A 23,799-nucleotide genomic window follows, 5' to 3' on the forward strand; every position below is an offset into this window, starting at 1 on the left:
GCCAACATATGCCGTATGTAAAAGTAAATAAATAAATAAAAATAAAATTAAAAAAGGCAAAGTAAGTAAGGCATTAAGAAATTATAGACAAAAAAGGGAAAGTAGATTCAGGGATGTTGTTAGAGGCCATCAGTAAGAATTTTTCAAATTAATCATTTATACTTCAATGTGCATAATACTTACTGTAATACAATTTAAAGCCTATTCACTTGTTAGTGTATTCTTTAATTTGATCCCTTTTCATGTTGTGGTTTTGTAGTATGCTATGATTTACTGTATATCGGTATCTTAAAAGTTGATATACAGTTGATATACTTAAGAATTTTTTTATATAATCACAAACGACTCAGTCTGTAAAGCTGGTGGGATTACTTCTGTCATTAAGGCGCTGAGTCTTCCTCGATTATCACTGCTAACTAGAAATGAGCTGAGTGGGAATAGGAGAAGGACAAATACTTATCTCATTGTGCCTAGATGGGCCCCTCTGTCTATTGGGAATAGTGTCTATTGAGTCTATTCAGTGCTAAAAGAGTGTTCACTACTTTCCAGTAGTTCTAATTTTAGTCAAGAGGACTAGCATTTAATTTCAGACTTGCCCTTAGAAAGCTAGCGGAACTGCAATATTAAACACAGCCAAGCTTCATGTGATCAGAATTGTTAAAAGATGTAAGAACCTAGAATGAAAAGTCTTTCTGTACAGCAGTTCAAGCCGCAAGTTTAGCCACATCCGATAGTGTGATCGCAGAGGTACTTAGGTAAAGTAGAAAAGGATGCATTCAGCCTATTACAAGAAACAGCAGTTTTCATCATCAGAAGAACAAAAACATCACAAAATGACATGGTGGAACACATAAGAGTGTGTAAAAGACATTACCCTCCATGCTGCTCTCCTTTTCCTGCTGTGTCTCACCCCCACCCACAGTATAGAAATGTATTTTTGCTGTCTTCTAGTGTTGAAACCGATCAGTTCCTGCCGTAACACTAACTACATAATGTCAGTCACGGTCCAAGACTGGGTCACAATGTAATTTAACAAATTAAATAAATGTAATAAAACATTTAGAAGCAATTAAGAAAATAAGGTTGCCCAGGACTTATGTGTGCTAATAGTTCATAAGAGTAATATAATGTCTACATAAATTAAAAAGTTAAATTCCTAAAATGTGTAGGCATATGATTAAATACTTAATATTATAAAATATTACTTAATTGAAATGAGCAAACAAGCCATATACAGTAACTGGGCTTGGGAGGTTTTGTCAGCTCAAGAGGCAGAACCGGCAGTCATTATGATTCAGAAAGACCCACATCATATACATTTGGTTTGCAGTTTTATAGCTTTATAAGAAGACAAGGCAAACAGGAGGACACTTTACAGTCTGGTTTTAAAATCCCCGACATTTCAAATTTCAGATACACCATTTACTTATTGGAATGTGCAATGCTTACGTACAGATAGTGCAATATTATTTTCATAGCTTGGCCAAGTCTTTTGGACATATATAAAAAACTGGATATTGTGTTTATTTAATAATAAGAATTTATCTAGATCCTTGTGGTTAGAAGTACTACAGGTTTGACCACATTCATACTCTGTTATTGACACAAAAGCTGAATCATGATAGAGTGATCAAATCCTCTTGCAAACAGATATAATTTATGTAACTGCTTTATACAAGGTAAATAGTACAGATGGAATTGCAGAGAATAAAATGTAAGACTTGGATAGTGGCTCAAACCTCAGTGAACTTTGATACAAACAAAGCAAATATACATCATTACTACATGGGTTTTAAGACAAAGATACAAGGAAAGGGTTGCACAAATTCCTTCTCTTTAGTAAAACACTCAAAACTGAAAGCAGTAGGTCATGTCTAAGGATTCAGTCCCAAACTTTGGGCAAATTCTCCAGGATTCGCCTACGGTGAGATGGGTTTGTTACACCAGAAGCCCGCAAATCCTCTTCAGTAATCCCACTGCAGGGAGGAGAATAAGCACACACCTCATCATAACTGCTAACAGATTGTGTCTAACACTAGACAGATTGTTAGTACAGAATGAACAATTAACCATATCCAGAAATCATGTGCCTACATGTGCCTATAGAGCAGATAAAAAAAAGAAATAATGTGAATTATTTGTTTGTCTTTAAGTGTTTATCGTAATTAGTCTTAATTTGTCTAATTTAATATAATAGGTACTTGATCAACCATTGGAAATAATTAAAAGTTTGTTTATTAATTGTTATTAAAGGCAATGTAATGCAAAATATATAAAATATAGGAAAAGAGAAAAAATATGAATTCATTGACAAATGTAGAGATTAATAAATAATAAATGGATGAGTAAGAAAAAATGGGGGATACATATACACAGCATAAAAATAAATCATGATGTTTGTGAGATGCCGTGAACCACTCTGACAACTCTTCATTTACTGTAATTCACAGGTTTGAATTGGATTGAGATTTCAATCGGATATGTCACATGCCAACTCAGATGCATCCGCGCACTTGAATATATTACAGCCAAATCCCCCAAAAAATTCTTTCAGCTGTCTGTGAGCCTTAATAATCATCTTCATAGACACAAAGAGCCTGAAGGACAGCTTGTAAATGCACTGTGCATACTTGTACAAGCAGCAAATTGTCAGATTATGAGAGAGATGCCTTCGTCTGTGTGTTTTAACTAGCACACTAGCATTAGCTGAATAGCTTGCTATTATAGGCTGTGCGCAGTACTCTGGTCTCACAGATTGAAGGAATTAATACTGCAGCACTGCTAATTGACAAAAACAGCTCTGCCGGGTCACAATAAAGGACAAAATTGCTAATGTTAGTTAGCTATCTGTCTAGCATAAGTCTCCTAGCTAAAAGACAAACTCTTGTTGAAGGAGAGAGCTTTTGCTCTTCCACCAGACCCTCAGTAAATGTGATGCGCACAAGACGTTGATTCCTCAATAACAGCTGCAAGTATAATAGCCAATTGTAGTCCAATGGTCCAGTAGCCAATGATAATCCTATAATAGTGTACGTAATATTTTTCTGATCATATTTAGTGTCTAGACCCTAAAATCAATTGAATTGTAAGCATGTTCTTCTGCAAATACCATTTTCAAACATCTTGTAAAAACCCTGTAGCTTTAATAATGCTTTTTTTTTACATTTAAAAACACCATAATAATTTGACATGTACAAATCTTCTTTTCATGAAAGACAATCCTCTCACCCGAAGTAATTTAAATCATTCCAACCACTGAGACTGAGTCCCAGTGTATAGCGCTGCAGCCCCAGACTACTGAGCAGCTCTCGTACAGTCTCTGGAGCGCCACGCAAGGCTGACACCTAAACACACAAAACAAAACACCCCACATTATTTGCTGTCCACACCAAAACAAACTACATTGTAAATTACGTACATGTCAGAGGCACCAGCAAATTTTTGGGCTGGATGTTTAGTCATTTTATAATGTGCTACAGTATCAGCTCTCATATTCAACACAGATTATATAGAGATTTTTGTTGCAGTAAGCTCAGATTCTCCCCTCAATTGCCACTTGGTTCATTTAATGAGGTTTGGGGTAATGAGGGATAATAATAATAATAATAACAACTGAAAATGATATATAGCTTGTCGGAAAAGACATGCTTAGGCAGATGCTGTTGTATGTAAGGCATCTTTAATGAGCACACAACAAATCTAAAACAGTAGGCAAGGTCAAGATCAAAACATAGGCACAGGTCAGATGACAACAGCACAATGCGAACTTGTCACAAGAACTTGTGAAACTTAATACAGAATAGAGACGAAGGACAAACCAGTTAATCAAACAAACAGATTATAAGGCTTGCTAATGTCAAGAACAATAAGTGAACTGAGCATATTCTTTGTGGTAAATTTTAGGTATGTTAGGTAGGTAAGTTTGTGAAAGTGGGTGTGGGTGTGTGTGTTTGGCTGGCAGTGTGTTCAGTCAGTAGCTCTTGGAGTGGATTGTGTTGTGGATTGTCGGTGTTGTGACACTGATTATTATTATTATTATTATAAAGTTTTAGGGGGGCACGGTGGCTTAGTGGTTAGCACGTTCGCCTCACACCTCCAGGGTCGGGGTTCGATTCCCGCCTCCACCTTGTGTGTGTGGAGTTTGCATGTTCTCCCCGTGCCTCGGGGGTTTCCTCCGGGTATTCCGGTTTCCTCCCCCGGTCCAAAGACATGCATGGTAGGTTGATTGGCATCTCTGGAAAATTGTCCCTAGTGTGTGATTGCGTGAGTGAATGAGAGTGTGTGTGTGTGCCCTGTGATGGTCCAGGGTGTATCCTGCCTTGTTGCCCAATGACGCCTGAGATAGGCACAGGCTCCCCGTGACCCGAGGTAGTTCGGATAAGCGGTAGAAGATGAATGAATAAAGTTTTAAACCTTATGTATAGTAGACATGTCTTATTGTTTTAAATTTTATATTGTATATTTTGGTCATATTGCTCATCCTGTGAAAGACATGTACTTTCATGTGTATTTCATCTAGCTACTTCAGTTGATCTCATGTTTACCATATACGTTTTATTTAATCCTTCACTTCCACAATAATCCAGGTAAATATTACTCTTATTACCTTTTTTGCCTGTATTGGGGATTCCAATGTTCAGCATTGAATTTCTTGTAATCTCACACTATATAGAGATGATTAATGGCTTTAAGAATCTTTAGGTTTTCAAATGAATTTCTGGTTTTACCTAGAATTTGATGGCCAATATATTCCTAGAAAAGTTCCAAACATTAAAAACAGTTAACTTTTATATCTCCAAAGCTTGTTCATAAGCAATGATTATTAGAAGGTGTTATTTTCAGCCAGTAAATTTTATATCAGACCTGTGGCTATAAAATAATTCCTTTGTTTATACTGAATGCAAATGTCCAATAAGTCCATTTCCATTCTGCTTTTGCCTTTGTATAAGGGGATAAAGGTTATGAGGTTAATTACTGAGCCCAAAATTAGAGAACATAAAAAGACCAGATGTTTGGACCAGATGTTGGGGAATAACTTTTAGATAGAATGTAAAAGTTGACAGAAATAGAATTAGGTGTCAATAGAAATGGCTTTGGCTACCTGTTGACTTTGTTCTCTATCCAGTGAGTGAATGTAATTTTAAATCCTTGCAATAAATTACTGTTAACATGCAGAATTCATAAGATTTTTTTAAACTCACCTCTTTCTCACAACAGTAACTAGTTTCAGGGGCTAAGGTATAATCATACCCATAATGCCTTGGTACGGCTGACTTTTGGTTTAAGGGGTGATTCTTGCATCCTGGTATGAAGTCTACCTCACTCAAGGATTTGGCAATCTGTAGAGCAGTGAGTGAGTTATCTCCTGAAGCTATAGGTGTCTGATCCTTCACCCAGGAAACTGATGCTTTGGAGAGAGGAACTCTAGTGGACATGTAGGGGTACAGCTTTGGTCCATTACACACTGGTATTGGCCGCTCCTGGTGAAACCTGGAAGAGTCCTTCTTAACTATCCTGTGCACATCCTGTGTGAAGACGGAACTATTCATACTGGCATTCTCTAATTTTTTGCTTGGTAACATTGATTCCTGAGTTATGCTGGGCCTCTGAATTTGTGACTGAAATGAAGTCTCGTTTTTCTGGATTTGGGAAGGATTTGACTGGTCTGGCCCAGGAAAAAGTTGGTATGAGGAAACTGGACGAGGGGTAATATGAGTTGGGCGGTCACAAGGGGGTGTGTAAGGTGGCAAGGATCCAGGGATTTCAATTTCTGTGAAGTCAGACCTGCGGGCAGCTCTGTAATCATGGCTATGCCCCCCTGTTACTTTAGGAAGTTGAATTACGGAGTCTTTGGCCCACACTACATTGGGTTCTTTGGGTGGGGGGTCTTCCTCTACCTGCCGCAACACAGGAATGCCTTCGAAAATGAAGTAGGCTGGGTTTGTGTAGCTATTAGAAGCCACAGTGCAAGAAGTGGACGATACACTGGAAGAGATCCAAAAAAATAATTAACTGAAACTCAAGTAAATGATCATTTGGTTAGGTGAACATTCAGAATCAAAGTATTTGAAAAAGGCTTATGAGAAACAGTTTAAATTCCTTTCAGCAGCAAAGAAGATATATTACTCAGCATATTTTACTCACGGATTGTGAGAAGCTTGGATGGGTGGGGGAGACCAGGGGCTCCTAACTATTCCCTTCTCATCTTTCTCAATACAGATCCATTCTGTAGTGGGAAACGAAACACAGATTTCGCACTTTACGAATAATATAACTGTCTAGGGGTAGCCTAAGAATGGCATGGCCCCAGGCCCCAGGATGCATCTGCACATTATGAATTCACATTGGTTTCATTAGGAAACCAAAAGAGGAAGCCATAACAGATGAAAAGGAAAGGAGAGCAAGACGAACAGAGGAACCAAAAGCAAAAGAGCCATAAACGGCACCGTGTGACTAGGTAAAATATTAGGAAATTATAGTGAACTAAAAAGAATATATAGAGAGGTGAGACTCACCATAGCTCCTCTCCCGTGACCGGTACTTGTTCAGTGGTATATAGACCTTGATTTGGCCTCGGATGGAACCCATCTCTTCACCCCTGTGGGTCAGGCAGGTTTCAAATGACTCTGAGTTGCTTGCCACTATAGACTGCAGAGCCACACAGCATTCACCTGGAGTAACACACATGCCACATGTCATTCATTATCATACACATTCATTCGCTGTCACACATGTTCCTTTTCAATGAAGGTCATTGTAAATGAGAAGTTGGAGTTTACAGCATACCATATGACTCAAAGCCATCACATGACTTCACAGAGAGCAGCAAGTGTTGGTCCAGAATATACGTCATATCTGAGACGATAGGTTGAAGCTGGAGAGAGAATGCTGGTTCACCAGATTGCTGGGGTTTTCTTTCCATAAGTAACACAGACCTAGGACTTTTGATCATAGGTATAAACCTATACAATATATACTATACATACATCCCTATATCCCAAAACTGTGATAGGCAGTGTCATTCTTTAGACTCTACATGTTCTTTAATTATTCCAATCTATACAGGTGAAGAAATAGTCACTGATTTATCTATAAACCTTGGGAAGCTGTTTGAAAGACCAGCTCATTTTGAGGAACCCCGGGACATCACAGCTCTGTGAGTCATTTTCTGCTGAACGGCGTGTCTCTACACAGGAAGAGAACAAAGATATATAATATGACAGCAAGATAAGCAGATATGTGGGTTTCTCTCAAACAAGTGAAAATGGTGAAGAAGAAACACCTTCAAGACACCGAGAGTGGAACTCGATGAAGAACTTGGCCTTGCTGGCAGTCTTCACTATGGCCTCAACTGACCCCAGCTCAATCCAAGCCCGGTCTGAACATGAGTCTAATTCCAAAAGCAATAAAAAATATAATTGATCAACATGAGAATATTACTCAAATAATTAATCATAGGATGGTTAAGAAAATTTCTGTTTTAGATCCAGTAACAATTAATGTGAGCAATGTCTAACAATAAAGAAATAGAAAAAATTGTAGTAGTCTTACAATTGTTTTAATATCAGTTATAAATCAATTATAAATTGCTTTAAAAATATTAATGAATTTCAAATCAGTCAAATAAAGACAAGAGACAGTCATTCACAGGTAATTCTTTCACATCATTGACAGACCTGGTTTAGGGAACTGTGCAGCCACACTGACTTGAAATGTAGCAAAAACAGGAGAGTGATCACTTGTAAAGATGTCATCTGTACAACCTGCAGGAAACGACTAAATTTGAACAAGTCCACAATGAAAATGTCGTGACTGAACTTATATATATGCTCCTGGTTCAGCTGATCTCTTTGTACTCTTGACCATAAACTCAAAGCCATTTACTGTATTGTTATTGTTAACTGATTTGCTGATCTTGTTTGTTTTCAAAGTTGCAAGTCAGGCAGAATATGACTCTGATGGTGGACCACAGACCAGTGTTGTGGTGTCTGCAAACATATTCTCAGCAAACGTTTTAGTCCTTGTGCTCATCATTGAGAAATGTTAGCGGGAACTGAGCTTGTTCTCCTTAAATAAAAACTGTAACAGAAAAGGCATTACGCATCCATTACATCAATTCGTGACTATCTATATATTCTGTTGATTCTGGCAGCTTCAGTTGGATGCTAGTGATGTCAAGCAAATGTCAAGCAACTGCAAAAAAGGTTATATTCAGAGTTTAAGGTACCCTGAAAATCATACTTTTACTATTTTCTGTATGAGCAACCTATATTTACTCTGGTCATGAAAATGAGTTGGTCTTGTGTTAAAAAAAAAATTTTAGTTATTTAAGTTTTTTTTGTTTGTTTGTTTGAGTTTTTTTTAATAATATATGTTAAATTGTATATTTCAAAAAAAAAGATGATTTGGGCAGCTGCATATGAAAAGGTACAGTTTAATTAACTAGAATAAAACAATTATACACCGCTTGAGAAGCAGAATTATAATTGTAACAGTATGTGGATTTATTACTATTATCATTATCATTATTATTATTATTATTATTATTATTACACTACAGTATGTGAATCTAGTCTGTCTTAACACACCATATGAAGTACAGGTGCTGTACGTCTCTGGATAGGATTTCCACAGGACACGATCACACCATGAAGGTCCATTCACTCGAACCTGAGGACAAACAGAACTTGAATTCCTTGTGTGTGTGTGTGTGTGTGTGTGTGTGTGTGTGTGTGTGTGTGTGTGTGTGTGTGTGTGTGTGTGTGTGTGTGTTTGTGGTTTATTAGGTCCTACCAAGTTGCATTATATAAAATTCCCATTATATTATCATACAGAATATAGCACCTGGTGCTTTCATTTAACACATTACTTAGCTCAGTTTTAGAGGGCACAGCTGATCTAATTTGACCCTGGGTGTCACTTAGAGGAGTAAAAATAGTGTCAACTATTTTCCTATTTAAGTCTTTGCCTGTGTTTCATGATAGTGAACATGCAGTGAAATAACACGTATACAGGATGCTGGTTAATGTCTTGCTGCAGTGTATGACTGTGTCATCATTTTAGATATGGCCCTAATGAGTAAAGGTTAAAAAAGAAAAACATGTGGTGGGAGAAAGCAGTTAGTAAGTAAGCTGAACTATCTATAATATTCTGTCCTGCTACAAATAAAGTAAAATCTACAGGCATGCTAATCTTAATATTCCATTTGAGCTGGGGTTGGCTTCTATAAAACATGTTAACATACCATATACAGTATAACCAAAAATTGAATAACATACAGTATATATCATATATGTTAACTTGTGTAAATATCTAAAAAAGCAATGTCTGAACTTGTTCAATTATTTGCAATATGTGTCCTAAAATGTAACTGGTGGCTCAAACTGCAATAGTAGACATGAGTAGACTATTAAACATAATGTTGGTATATGTAAAAAGAGAGCTCTACCCCACTGGTCTTGTATTTCTGCCATAGGTAGCAGTCTCTGGAGCCTCGCTCATACCGGTAAGTGGGTGGAAATGTGATCTTCTCTTCCTCTTAAGAGTGAGCAAGAGATGTCAGATATAACATGTCAGATCTCTGATACAGTTATATGCATACAGAAAATACACACATATTATATATATATATATATATATATATATATATATATATATATATATATATATATATATATATATATTATATTTCAGTGTGTTGTGCATAAAAATTTAATTACTGTAATTACAACTTCAAAGAATGTAAAGAGTAAGTCTAACAATTCTAAAGTGGTAATGATGATGCCATTGGGCATTATGGATGTAAGGCATTAAGAGAAGCTTTGGTTGTCAGATATAACTTGAAATAATTGAAGTATTATTGCTATTGTATAACCTTTGGCTAAAATAGGTCAGAGTTGCTGCAAATCCAGATCTTGATACTAAAAGTGCATGAAATAGCCAAGCATAAATCTTGTGTAGGAAGGGGCATGAATAAATGAGAGCCATACTGAAGTTAAAGAAGGCTTTTCTCTTATGGCGCTCTCTGGTCAGTTGGTCTGCATACATCAGCTCATCAAACTCACGCTTTGACACATGCTTTAAAATGTCCTGTAGAAGAGAGAGAGAGAGAGAGAGAGAGAGAGAGAGAGAGAGACCATCAATCAGGCATGAGAGACCTTGATCCCTGAAACACAGTAAAATAAACGTAGTTAAAGGAAATATCGCAATGGCCAGAGCAAACCAGTTCCCATACAAATAACCCAAAGGAAAGCTTAGACAGAAATAATGTAATAAAAAAAAAACAGTGCACAAAGTGTGACCATAATAGGCATAGGTGACCTCAACATCAAGGTCCAAGCGGTAGTTCAGGTCACCACACCAGAAGAGATGATTAAAGCGCAGGCTGATGTCAAAGGCAGCAAGCTGCCGGTCACCAAGCGATAACAGTCTGAGGATGTCTTGAAAATTCTGGTTCCTCCTGGAAGGGAGTGATCAGTAGTCAGTAGAATAAGATATGCAGCGATAGAAGGTTGGGTTGCAGAATGGAAAACATTATTCATTCAATCAGCACTGAAGTTTGTCATTACTAGACTTTCTAATAGTTGAAAAAACAGGACCGGAAGTTGTTCAAAACTACTGAAACTGTTTTAACAGATTGGGTGTTACTTAAGCATGTAACTGTGGGTGTGTATTCATACCGGTGTGCTTTCTCACTGCCAGAGGTCAAGTGACAGTTCACAAAGCCCATGGACGTCCCATTAAAGAGGAAGGAGATCCCTACGGCCCCTTTGTTTCCTGTAATCATTCAGGAAAAAATGCACAGAAAATGCACATATATATAGTGTGTGTATATACTTATGTTTATATATACACTTGAGTTTAATGAAAAACTTTGGCAAGTTTTATACTTGTTTGAGAGCAAACATAAATAGCTGGACTGCATGATATATCTAGAATAGTAATGAGATAATGGTCAAATGTTTGTTTAATGTATGATACTATTTGAGATTGATATCATTAGTATCTGTGACAGTGACTATGAAAGCACTGATCTACTCTTGCTCTCTGGAGGGTTGTCTGCATATATAACCCTGAGCTTAATGATTTGCTCTTGCATATGTTCGATATTTGGCTGTAGGACATGAAAAGACAATAAAAGAAAAAGAGATAACGAGAGAGAGAGAGAGAGAGAGAGAGAGAGAGAGAGAGAGAGAGAGAGAGAGAGAAATTTAATGTTTAACCAAACCAAACATTTATTTGTAACGTGTGTGTATGTGTGTGTGTGCAATGAGAGAGAGAGAGAGAGAGAGAGAGAGAGAGAAAGTCTTCTACCAAGTGTATTTCCCAGTCCTGTCTTCACACTTGCTGTGTTGACTTGGCTGATACACCTATCGTGCTCTGGTTTAACAAACACAGCCAGTCTGATGTTCCACAGAGACTGTACTGCCACCTACAGGACATTTACCCACAGCACAAGATCCAAGCAAAATAAATTAAAATAAGTTACAAGAAGAACAATACTACTACTACTACTACTACTACTACTACTACTACTACTACTAATAATAATAATAATAATAATAATAATAATAATAATAATAATAATAATAATAATAGACAGAGCTTTAATATATATAGACATAATAACATAACATATTTTAACCTGTTTAAAGTCAATATTGGTAGCATTTTTGAGTGTGGATCTGATATGTTCTGTCCACTCTTTCTCTCCTTGAGGGTTGTCCTGAGTGCCAAATGCATAGATATCATGAGGCAAGCAAGCTGTGGAGTCATCAGGAGTCAGTCCCAAACCACAGCATTTAGCCCAGGACTGTAGAGTAGGTGGAGGGAGAGAGCCACCTACAAAGAGGTAAAGTAATAATAAGCAGTGTGGTTTTCACTTTTATTTAGTTATGTTGTCTTACAGTATATCTTACATGAAGGAATCAGAGAGGATGGCCTTGATATCTTAATCAGTGTCAACATTACATAACAAGATATCTGCCTCTCAAGTATAGTCTCAGATATTAAGATTTATAACAATTTCCCCAATGATTTAAATAAAAGTACAATAAAAGGTAAGGTTAGTGTTATGGCAGGGACAGAGTTCAAACACAACATTACAGCTTTTACAGAATTCTGCATAAGATAAAGCAGTGCATAGTGATAACCACACAGCTTTATCTTATTTGTATGCACTATATAAAAAATATAAAAAGTACATTTCAAACAATAAATGCACAGCTTCTTACCCATGTTCCATGTGCCCACAAACACAGAGACAAGGTCAGGCTCATTCTGTTGAGAGAACGTGCTCTTCATCAGCTGCAGAAGCTGGCAGAAAGCTTCTCTTTTCTGTAACATGTTAAGATTTTAAACAAAATGAATAATTGTGATTTGGTGTACTGATTCTCTTTTCTTTTCTTAGAAACTAAAATATATTTGTTCCTGCACTATAATATAGCTTTTCTGGGTTTCAGAACAAGGTGTTTTTTTAAGTAAGTGATAACAGTAACTATCTTTTTATAGAAATGGCACAACATTTAAAATAAAACAATTTACTGATAAAAAAAAGGTATGACATGTCTAATAATCAAAGAAGTTACCAGTGGCAAATATCTGTGTTAAAAGAAGACTTAAACGTAGACCATGGACTATTTCCCAAACACTACACACCCTGTCGTTTTTTACTCCCTACAAATGGTATTTTTGACTAACCTTGAAGCTCTCAAACAGTAGCTCTCTTGGAGGCTTGTGATGACTGTCCACTACCATCCTCAACTTAGTTGGGCTGCTCTGAAACTTTACCAGCTGCACAACTGATATTCAAACATACAATAGAATTAAATTGTTGAGGCAGAGTATCGTTTTGCAATATAGTATAGTTTAGTAGTGTGGTATTGTATCATTTGAGACTGGACTATATCATAAAATGAATTACTTCAGCAGTCATGTGGGGAAACTTACTCCGGTCTTGTGTGAGTGTCTCTATGCCAAATGAGCCGGTCTTCCTGTCAAAGAGCAGCACGCCATTTTCCACATCCACTGACACCATCTGCCTTCCATACCTGAACACCTTCACCTAAATATGTACAAATACACACCGAATTTTACAATATATATATATATATATATTCCCAGTTGTGGGACAAATAAATGATCTTGTCTTATGTTTTGTCATCCCTGTCCAATCACAGCTTTAAAATGTCATCTTAGCAAGTTAACATTGCAGTACAGTATCTAGAATATCATCAAAATGATCTAGCTGACAAGATAACAAAAAATAAGATTCCAAGGCAAAGATTATGAAATCTATTTCTAGACATAATTTATCATTTTTAAGAATTACATTTTTTTTGTTCTCAGTAAAAACAGCAGAAATATGCCTAAAATAGTATAAATAATCTTATATTTGGTTTATCATATTCCTATAATAAGAAATAGTAGATAAATCTGACTAGATTCACTTGCAATGGTGTCATTATTGCAGTTAGCACATTTAGCTAGTTATCAAGTTTAGCCAGTCAATAGAGAAATAACTACTCGTGATCACAACAAAGATTTCATTTGTAATGCTAGCATAATATGTAGCTTAATGTTTTGCTAGCTATGACTTGTTTAGCTTGTAAGGCAATATTTTAATATCCAAAGGAGATCTCATTCAGGTCATATACAGATAGGTTTAGCCACACTGTCATATTCAATGGGTGCATACTAGTATTTTTGCCTAGCTTGTTTCCCCAATAAACCCATGTCTAACCTGGCAAACCCATCGTGAAAGGTCTGATATGCCCTGGACATCCTCCGCCATTATGTTTTTCAGATGACGACCAAGGATTTACCTGAAAGCTTTTCACAGGGATGACTTTGGCAGGAGATTTTACAGGGGATACAAGCTCAGGTACAGGTGCTGGCTGCACAGAAAGGTTGTGATTGGCCACAGCCTCTTGGAGGGCTGTAAGAACCTGTAAAGGTCATGGCACAGTTTAAATATAACAAACAAACGGAAATATAGTGAAAAAACACTTCTTATGAGACAAAAATGATTGAATACCCTCTTCTCTAGAGAAGATAGCAGGTTGCATAGAGTTGTTATTTTGTAGAGCAGAGTATCAAGGTTCTCTTCTGGACCTTTTCCCATATTCTAAAGAATTCAAAACAGGTGAAATTATTAGACATTAAAAAGCGTATAATTATTAGAATGCAAAGCGTTCTCTTTTTTTAAAAGTAGAGTGTGTAATTGAGCAAAGGAATATTAGCTCTATGATGCATGACACTGCTGCTTGATCAGACAGAGTAAAGGTTAACCAGCTGATAGTAGTATAGCTAGTATAGACCAGCTAATAGTCAGTAACTTCTGGCCATAGTTGTGAAACATAATTTGAGCAATGAGTTTTAGTTACAGTCAGCTTTAACACATTTATTCTAATGATGTGGGCAATAGAGATTTTTTGAGAATGTGACAATTGAGTCTGTGCACTGTGAACAAACGTGTCACAGAGAAAAGTTTGTCTTGAATTCTGTCATTTATAATGTAAAATATTCTTGATATCAGCTGTGCAAAGTGCATTAGAGTCAAGTTAGTGAAGTTAGGGATTTCTAGAGATATATCTGAAGAGTTGAATCAGATTTTGGACTAGACTGAATGATGGACTGTAGTCATTAAGTATAAGACTTGGGCAACCCTGTCTTTATTCATATAAATAAACTGATATTAATTTTTAATTTAATTATTTTAAAGAGAGTGCCAAAACTAAAACTACTCTTTTTTACAGTCAATGTAGACATTTGTTTCAAGTCTAAATCTAAATCACCATTTCAAATATAGATTATATGGTTTACCTGGATTTTAGGACAGGTCAGTTGACAACTGGGATGGTCAAAGACTTTAGCCAGGGTCTCCAAACTGGACATTGTCTGATCAATCTCACTGCAGATGCAAGAATAAAAGACAGATTTTTTTTCTCTTCTGGTTATTTGTATATTAGAGCAGTACTTTCTAGTAACGTTCTGGGCTTAAAGCATTGTTAAAGGGGGGGAATCACAACCCACCATTTTCAAAGCTATTAGATTTAAAATTGATTTTTCATAGATATTAGATTAGGTGTCTGGACACTTAATTGGAATTGATTTAATCCAATATATAATAACGGGGGAAAGCATGTCAGCTTGGCATAAATAATGTCAGCTTGGCCCTAATGAATTCTGTACTACATGGCCAACAGCAGACAGCTGACCAATCATTCTCACATGTGCTCTTTGAACATCCTATACCAGGTTTAGTCAACCGTTCAATGAGGTCAGGTGAGGAGGACAGGAGAGGAGTCAGCATTCTGATGTATCCCAAATGTTAATGCTTCTACAGCATACAGAGATATTCTATATAATTGTGTACTTCCAACTTTGCGGCAAGAGTCTAACGAAAGTCAACACATGGGTTGTGTTGTTTAGGTGTCCAAATACTTCTGGCTATATATTGTATCTGTAAATAGTTTAGTAATAAAAAGCTCTGTGAATTATTCACAATTTGGTAATAAGCCTAACGTTGAAATAGTTATCAGTTATTCAGGGTTCATGGATGCAAATTGTTGATGAACCCCTTATTGAGTATGCACACACACACACACACACACACACACACACACACACAGTAAGATGTTGTCAGATAAAGAGTTGAGTTGTACCTGTGCAGTTTATGGCAGGTGGAGCAGAGGATTCGCTGGAGAAAGTGTAAACCTGAGCCTCCTTTCTTCAAACTCTCCAGATCCAGAGTCACATCACCCCGCAAGTACTCACCAAGCAGAGCCACCATCTCAGAAGTCACACTACTACACACAGACATAAAAGTTATACCACTTGTAATGCAATAGTATTCATGTCCCTTTATCTCTGTGATATCTTATTCACAGCAGTTATCACTTGGATTTGAAAACAGAGGTCACCATCAAGCTGACGATAATTATTTAATATAGAAAGTGGTATGTTTTCACCTGGTTGTGGTGATGCCCTGCAGTCTTTGCAGCAGTAGCTGGGACCCTGGTGTTTGAGTTGCAGGAGTTAATTGGGCTGCAGGGGGCGCCTGGACTGCAGGAGCGGAAACCACTGGGTTCCACACAGAGCCTGGCTTCTCATCATCTCCGTCTACAACATGAACACATAACATTATGAAAACCACAATGACAAATTTGGAAATACAGTTCTGTTTATGCATTTAAGGCATATTCCCTCTATGAACTTTCAGGAGCTAAATTTTCCAAGCACAAATATTCTAGCAGACTGTGAGCCAGACTAGTAAAAGTTTCACTTCCAGTCTTTACCAGCATGAATAAATAAACACAGTATATTGGAGCATTAATATATTTTAGATGAACCCCTGCCTTTTTTAATCTGTGAGTGACAAGTGTACAGTAATTTATTATTTCTATTTATATAGCCTCGTATATGCAATTTTTGTTTTATTGCACATGACCAAAACATACATTTACTTCATAACATCAACAAGAACACTTTTTATTTTATTTTATTGTTAGTTTATAAGCAAACCAATTGAGTCTGTATTCATTATGTATTGTGTTTATGGTAGCATTGCATTTTTTATTTGTATATGTTACACACTACTGCTGCTGCATATTGCAAAAAAGCATAATATCACACAATATTGTTATTTGCACTACCATGCACGTCTCACACTTTATGTACATGATCAGTCATATATTCTGTATTCATATTTAATACTCATAATGTCTATATTGTATCACATCGTCTTCATTTTCTTGTATAGTCTTTATTATTTGTTTTGTATAGTATAGTGTTATTTATGTCTGTACTTTTGAGAGTCACAAACAGCTGGAACCAAATACCTTGTGTGTGTCAACACACTTGGCCAATAAACCTGATTCCGAATCTGATTATGATTATGATTTTATATGAAACTTGCATGGGAAAGTCTAGATGTGGTAAAATGTAAATGCAGAGGATTGTAATCTTGATTGCTCACACAAGTGTGAAGGTGTTGATCAAAAAACAAGAACTGAACGGGTGTGCTTTTATTTATATTCTGGTAGAATATCCTCAGAAGGAAAGCAATGCCTCAAAGTTTTTACATAGCATTGACATCTGTCTGAACTTCACAAAAATTAATATAAAAAATATATGAATAAATATGTGAAATATAGCATTTAATAAAAACAAAACAAACAAAAAAATAAAGCTTTTACTAAATATACTTAAAAAGTTTCTTTTTGGTTTCTGATGCAAAGATTAAGGATATGGAAATGTCTTGGTAGCATATTGAAAAGAGACAAACAAGTGTAAGTGTGTGTATGTGTGCATGACTGTGAGAGAGTCTTACCTGAACTCTCATCCACTAGTTCGGTCTCTCGTAATACTGGATAAAGCAAAGGGATTACCAGGCCTTTATGGGGTTGCTGGTATCCTAAAACTAAATCACCAAGAGTTCGGAAACAGTTCACCTGCACTCCTTGTGTGGTCTGTACAAAAGTAAATGCCCACATACAAACACACACATAGAGAGAGAGAGAGAGAGAGAGAGAGAGAGAGAGAGAGAGAGAGGTTTACCTTAGACATTTACCTTAACATATAAAAACCAATCATGGTCAACCCCTATTCTACTTCAACCACTGAGTTTATACCTCTGCAATAATGTCAGAGCAAAATAGTGCCATGGAAACTGCCCTTATAGACACAAGCAGCAGCCCAGATTTTTGTATTCCATGCCACTGTTCTAAAGATTAAAAAGACTTCAGTTTCATCACACAATAATAAACCATGCTGACCAATTTCAGTTTCCAAAAATCAAATGTATCTGTTAAAAAAAAAATCTGTTGCTTCAAATACAGTATGCGCTTAATCACATATATCTATGTGTATGTGGGGTCACAGACATACTAGGGTATTTTGGTTGGTGTAACATTTGTATAAAATCTCGACCCTAACCTGCCTTAAATGTCAAAAATTATAGTAAATAGTAAATGTCAAAGGTCTTCATCATCTGCTTCCACACAAAAATATATGCAGTACATTCATGCACACATTTTATTTGTTTGTTTTATTTCTTTATTTCTTTTTTTTTTTTTAGAAAATTGTATGTTCCTTGTGTTGACTACAGCATTTTGGCATATTCAATCAAACAAATCCACTTTGGTTGCCAAAACATTTTTCAGACAGCAGTATTTTCCTCCAGACTGGAAGAAAAGGGCTTCTTGAAAAACGATTAAAAAGGCAGAAAGAGACAGTGGGAGAGACTGGATTGGAAAAAGTCTGCCCCTTAAATAAAATGAACCGAGAAACCAGCAACTATTCTTACTTCTTAAGAGAGAATCAACCACGAGGCACTGCTGACAGAAAACGAAAAAGTGTGTGTGCATGTGTGTGTGTGTGTGTGTGTGTGTGTGTGTGTGTGTGTGTGTGTGTGTGTGTGTGTGTGTGTGTGTGTGAGTGTGTGTGAGTGTGTGTGTGTGTTGGGGGTTGGGTGCATGTTTTTATATCATGGTAGGGACTAAAAGTCTCCACGACCAGAAATATCTGACTATTTGGCCATTTTTAACTTGTGGAGACATGTGGCTGGTCCACACAAGGAAAACATTTTATTTTAAAAAGCTAAAAGAGCCAAGCAGCTTCCTTTTGGTTACGAAGGTTAAAGTTAGGATGCACAAAATAATTATATCAATGGATTGAGACAAGTGTGTGTGTGTGTGTGTGTGTGTGTGTGTTAGATTATAGAAAAGCTCATGGGTTTAAGGTGTGTTTTATTGTTATGATGGTCTGCATCTGCCTTTAATTAAAAAAAAATAGTGACACAGTATAAATGTACATATTGTACATAATGTGCTGTTGTACGTCTATCTATCTATGTATCTATCTATCTATATATATATATATATATATATATATATATATATATATATATATATATATATATATATATACATAAAGAAAAAGTATTAAAAATATTAAAGTATCACAAATACTCACAAACCCACAGACTCATGCTCATGAAAAATGACCATTCCAGCAATTCTGCATGGGATAGTTACTATGTGGGTGTTGGAGGAATCTGTGTGAAACACATCATTTACTCAGAAAACTACTGAAGTCATTCCCCAGACATGCAGTCACTTGGAGCCACACACACACACAACAAACACTGCTGGAACAAAACCAAAGCACAGTAGAAGCACAAGAATTACATTGTTCCTCTTGTTCCCTCACAGTTCTTACAGTTCTTACAGTTTAAGGAATTGAAAATGTTATGCTTATAAATCAACAAATTGCACAACAAATTTCCCAGTATTCCTTTACTTCTTTACATTTTATGCTATCCCCTGAATAGAACGATTAGAATTGTAGACACATTTAACACAGTGTTTAATGTGTCATGGTGGTTTTCTGTTAAGAAGCTAACAATGTGTCCCCTCACCTGAACAGCCAGCAATCCATCTGTGTCAGGCAGGATGCGGTAAGTGTGAACATGGCGCTGGAATCTAGAGAGAACACATTTAAATTTACATTTACAGCATTTGGCAGACACCCATATCCACAAAAATGATTATTAATAATCATGATAACAAAGAAAAGAAACTATACAATAAATACTGAAGTGACCTCTACAACCAATATACAGACTACAACATGGAGTGGTTGATGCCATACCACACAATAACCCTGATACTAGCTGGTGTAATCTTGTTTATCTGCTATGTGGTTCAAACCCTCTCTTATGTTTTTGGCCTTATTAATTCCTTAGTGTTGTGGTTTAGTCACATTTGGGCCATGATTGTACAGCTGAACTTTCTCTTTGCTGTGGGTACAATGTATATATGAAGAAAATGAAGAACAGAAATAAGCAAAAAGAGGTGGTAGGTCATGTAGAACGCTAAGGTGACAGTGAAAGGAAGTGAAAAAGAGAAGGATGAAAGAGAGTAAAGGGGAGACGGCATATGAAAGAATGGGAGAGTAGAAAAAAAACACTGAATCCTGGAGGCCTCAGTCTTTAGGAATGTGTCTGGAAGGGAGAGTAAAAAGGAGCCTTTTCCTCCAGAGGCCAGGTGGAGAAAAGGGGAACTATTCTGATCTAGTGGGGATCAGGAAAGGTTTGCTGTCTTACCCCAACAGAAATCTATAATAAATGGCAGACAAAAACTTAAAGCTCATTTAAGCTCCAGACGCATGGTGTTCACCAACAGCTCATTCCATTTTAGCCTCAGTCTCAATAGTTCTTAAGTACAGTAGGTATGTTTCATGTATAAAATTTAAACAGACCTCATGAGGGACAGCTGCCAGATTACAAGAATGAGATCTGATCACTCATGTTCTTGGAATTTTAAACTAATTCTGAGAATACCATGTGGCTTTACTTGTGGGTTTAACTTTGTAGGTTGCTGGTTGTTGTTGAAAAAACAACAGCCTCCTAGCATGCATGGATGAGAGTTGAAGCTGGTGTGTGCATGTATGTGTGTGTGTGTGTGGCTGTTACTTACAGTAGACAAAGTGCGTAGGCACCAGGCACAGACTCGCTGTCCCGCACCAGAAAGCTGCCATCCTGCCCGGCTCGAGCCAGCAGCTCCTCTGCCTGAACCCGACTAATGTCCCTGTGATACCATGCTGGTGCCGTCATTGTAGCCCAACAAGGCCACTATCAAATAACTTCTGAGTCCTTATATCCACCTTATAACTGCCAAGATAAACAAATCAGTGGTAGCAATCCAAAAAAATGATCCAATGCAAGCAGGGAAAGGCTCAAGGTCACAAGAAGACCATAGCTTATAAGCTTTTCTCATCCCCGCAAGAAAAAAAAGGTCTTCAAATTTCTTCCAACAAAACTAATCAACCTTCACCGAAGCCAAGTACTGTCTTGACATAATAAAATATGTTTGCTTTCCAAGGGTGCGCAATCCAGAGGGTGTCTCCAGGACCAGTTCCTTCAGTATGAAGATTTGGCACTTGTTCAGATGGAGGATGATCTTCAGCGAAGTTCCTTCTCTGCTGTGTTACTCCCAGAGCATAGTTGGCCAGCTGATGCTGGAAGGTCAGTAAAACAGTCAACTCTCATGTAAGCACTAATAAAAGCATCTATTGTCCCTAGATATGGTCAGTATTAAAAACCCTTCCATGAAGCAGAACTAAGAGCAGAGCAAAAAAAGTAATCTAGTGCTATATCCAAGTGTACGTCAGAGCAGAGCCACCACAAAATTCAAATGATTTTCCACTCAGTCGGTTTAGCCTTATAAGGAAAACAAGAGGGAGGAACCCCTCAGAGAAGTTCAGCTGATGTCTGCAAACTTCACAAAAGTGCAGTCACATGCAGCTTGGCATCCATGAAGAAGTAGTATACTGACAGTATACAGGTCTAGACTTCATGTGCAGAGACATGTATGATGAAAACAATGTTTTCCTGTCCCTAAAACTACTAGCACAGAGATGCAGGGTTACAGCCAGCAGACCTTGCCTAGCACTGAGCAGTCATAGGAAGTGTTTCACTGTGTCACTGCTCCAGATGGTAGAAAGGAAGAGAGTTGAGAGCAAAAAAAAAAACAGTTTAGAAAGAATTCCTCTGAGTGACTTCACTTGATCAGTGGTGCGTGAAACCAAGTCCGGCCCCACAGTCTCACTCTCGTACAGCACTAAATTCTTGCTCTTACATGCTCTTAAGTACACAGACAGACACAACAAGACAGTGTACTATATCTGACTCACCTTTAAATCAATGTTTGTGCATATAACGCTCACTTCTCTGATCTCATTTATGAGCATGCCATTTCCCTCTTTCCCTGTTTGCCTCTCTTGGTATCAGGAAGTTGAGGGCGCAGCCTCCTCCTCCATATGGATATGATCATTCCCTTTCTGTCCTTTCACAGTCTTGCTCCACCTTCATCCCTTTTCTTCTTTCTTTCTTTCTTTCTTTCTTTCTTTCTCATGCTGTATGGAGCTTTTTCTCTCCACTGGCAGCTGTCTTGCTTTTTTGCCTCTCCCTACTCAGCAGAAATGTGCTGCACAGCTCTAGCTAGCCCTCAACCACCAAACTAACACATCTCTCTCTCTATCTCTCTCTCTCTCTCTCTCTCTCTCTCTCTCTCTCTCTCTCTCTCACATGCATACACACACAAATAAATAAAAGTTCATACCCAATTTGCAGTTTGAAATGATTATTTTTGTTCACTCTTAAGTTGTTTAATAGACGACGTGAGGTATGAGCCCCTCCTCACTCCCTTCTCTGTCATCTTATTTTTGGTCTGAATTTGATTGTGGAAACAGATCTCAAGCAGTTAGATGCGGGTACAAGTTATTGGATACACAATATGCTGGTCCCACAAAGCAGGATTTATCTTTCAGCACCCCCTGCTGTTGAGATGCGGTCATAAACAGTAAATACAAACACATCTTGATGTAGGTCCTGATTCAAACTGAATTGGAACTGAATCAAGTAGTTTGCAAGTGTGACTGACACTCCTGAAGCCATTGTGTTGTGAGGTTGTTTTTGTTTTTATAGTAAGACTAAATGCAACTAGTCAATACTGCTATAAAGGTTTTTTTTTTTTACTGTAAAAGTGCAGTTAATTTTCAAATCATTTCTTAGGAGCCTTGTCAAAATTTCCATGCTGTGGGTCTGGCCAGCTTCTTTGATTTAGGTGTGTGTACATTTTACTGATCCAGACATCAGGCTGGTGTAGATTTGAGAGAACAGGAAGGTTTTGTTAAAGTGTTCAAAACCCACCATTTAATTAATCTATTCATGGTATTATGCATGTGAATATGAATATGAATCAATTCCCTGGCTCAAATTAGCCCAAATCTTTTTATTTAAACAATGTGCTGAATTTATTTGTTTCTAATAGTTTATTTGTAATATGATAGGATCCAAAACATTTTCTATCAAAAATAAAATAAATAGAAAAAATGTAGTTTCCCTCAATGGGACCAGACAAAATGTACCCTCAAGGTCAAACCTGTCCGATATTTATATCCTTTCATTCCAAAAAGATACGAAAGCATTCGCACAATCATGCACACACTCACACACGCCCACACAAACACACACAGACACACCTGACTCACTCTGGTGGCCGATCATGCCATCATTTCAGAGAATGCCCTTTCCACGAAATGGCTGCGTCTTTCTCAGTAAGTGTATTTTTAAACCTTTTGCATATTGATGAACGTATTTGGTGTATAACTGTGTATAGTGCACTCTGTGCATGTATGCAAATATTCAGTTTCACCTGTGATTATGTGCGTAGAATAGCAGTGATATTTCATACCGCTTGAACATGCAAATGCAAAGATTTTCATGCAGTGTAATGTCACATAAACACATGTGCACCACAGGAAGGATTTAGTTAAAGAATAATGAAGAAAACTAAATATATATATGCAGTTAGTAATGATGTGCATGTTATACAATGTTTGATCTTCACTCATATAGTCTCACAGGCCAAGCAGCTTATGGAGCATAAGCTATAGACTAAGCGGATTAAATATCATATCCTCCCCTAAAGAGACTAGAAACAACAGTGTGATGTTTCCCTAAACATAGACACACACTCTCAAAATAGAACAGCTTGGGTATTTGAATGAAAGCCAACATGTGGATGTGAATGTGGTACAAAACGTGCTGCACACAGATGAGTGTGTTTAAGCATTGGATAAAAAAAATGAATATCACGTCTAGAGAAATAGAATTAAAATAAATTATTACTTCTGCCAAACGGGTGATTAGTATGTTTTAATCAGTAAGTCAAACTTTGAAAAACAATTGAATGTTGATCTATAAAGCTCTTACAATTATTGGAGAAGGATGGT

The 23,799-nt window shown here is 37.0% G+C and overlaps 1 protein-coding gene across 3 annotated transcripts; it reads right to left on the minus strand.

The window, feature by feature from the left end:
- Positions 1-1,318: 1,318 nt before the first annotated feature.
- inppl1b (inositol polyphosphate phosphatase-like 1b) lies at positions 1,319-22,140 on the minus strand. Of its 3 annotated transcripts, none has more exons than XM_060885052.1 (28): positions 22,125-22,140; positions 20,481-21,021; positions 19,421-19,484; positions 17,333-17,471; positions 15,972-16,122; positions 15,666-15,809; positions 14,824-14,911; positions 14,036-14,125; positions 13,824-13,946; positions 12,949-13,063; positions 12,700-12,800; positions 12,234-12,336; positions 11,645-11,841; positions 11,314-11,431; positions 10,680-10,776; positions 10,321-10,459; positions 9,990-10,089; positions 9,449-9,537; positions 8,589-8,670; positions 7,677-7,763; positions 7,283-7,390; positions 7,098-7,186; positions 6,787-6,874; positions 6,516-6,671; positions 6,145-6,226; positions 5,202-5,985; positions 3,229-3,344; positions 1,319-1,976 (listed from the first exon to the last, which is right to left on the minus strand). In XM_060885052.1, the coding sequence occupies exons 2-28, from the start codon at positions 20,615-20,617 to the stop codon at positions 1,883-1,885; spliced, it is 3,681 nt and encodes a 1,226-aa protein (XP_060741035.1). In that variant the 5' UTR covers positions 20,618-21,021; positions 22,125-22,140; the 3' UTR covers positions 1,319-1,882. The 3 variants fall into 3 exon arrangements, with proteins under 3 accessions (XP_060741035.1, XP_060741034.1, XP_060741036.1); XM_060885051.1 differs by lacking the exon at positions 22,125-22,140 and adding an exon at positions 21,697-21,996; XM_060885053.1 differs by lacking the exon at positions 22,125-22,140 and having other exon boundaries at positions 15,666-15,806; positions 20,481-21,996.
- Positions 22,141-23,799: the final 1,659 nt, after the last annotated feature.

This window comes from Tachysurus vachellii, chromosome 13, assembly GCF_030014155.1.
Source record: "Tachysurus vachellii isolate PV-2020 chromosome 13, HZAU_Pvac_v1, whole genome shotgun sequence".
Taxonomy (NCBI): domain Eukaryota; kingdom Metazoa; phylum Chordata; class Actinopteri; order Siluriformes; family Bagridae; genus Tachysurus; species Tachysurus vachellii.

Bases quoted from the DNA above. Each gene is read 5' to 3' on its own strand.
- inppl1b (XM_060885052.1), bottom strand. From the start codon at position 20,617: ATGACGGCACCAGCATGGTATCACAGGGACATTAGTCGGGTTCAGGCA. The intron at 14,912-15,665 runs GTACAACTCAAC...TTGCATCTGCAG, and splicing joins ACCTGCCATAAACTGCACAG to TGAGATTGATCAGACAATGT. The intron at 6,672-6,786 runs GTATGCTGTAAA...GTGTTACTCCAG, and splicing joins TGATGGCTTTGAGTCATATG to GTGAATGCTGTGTGGCTCTG.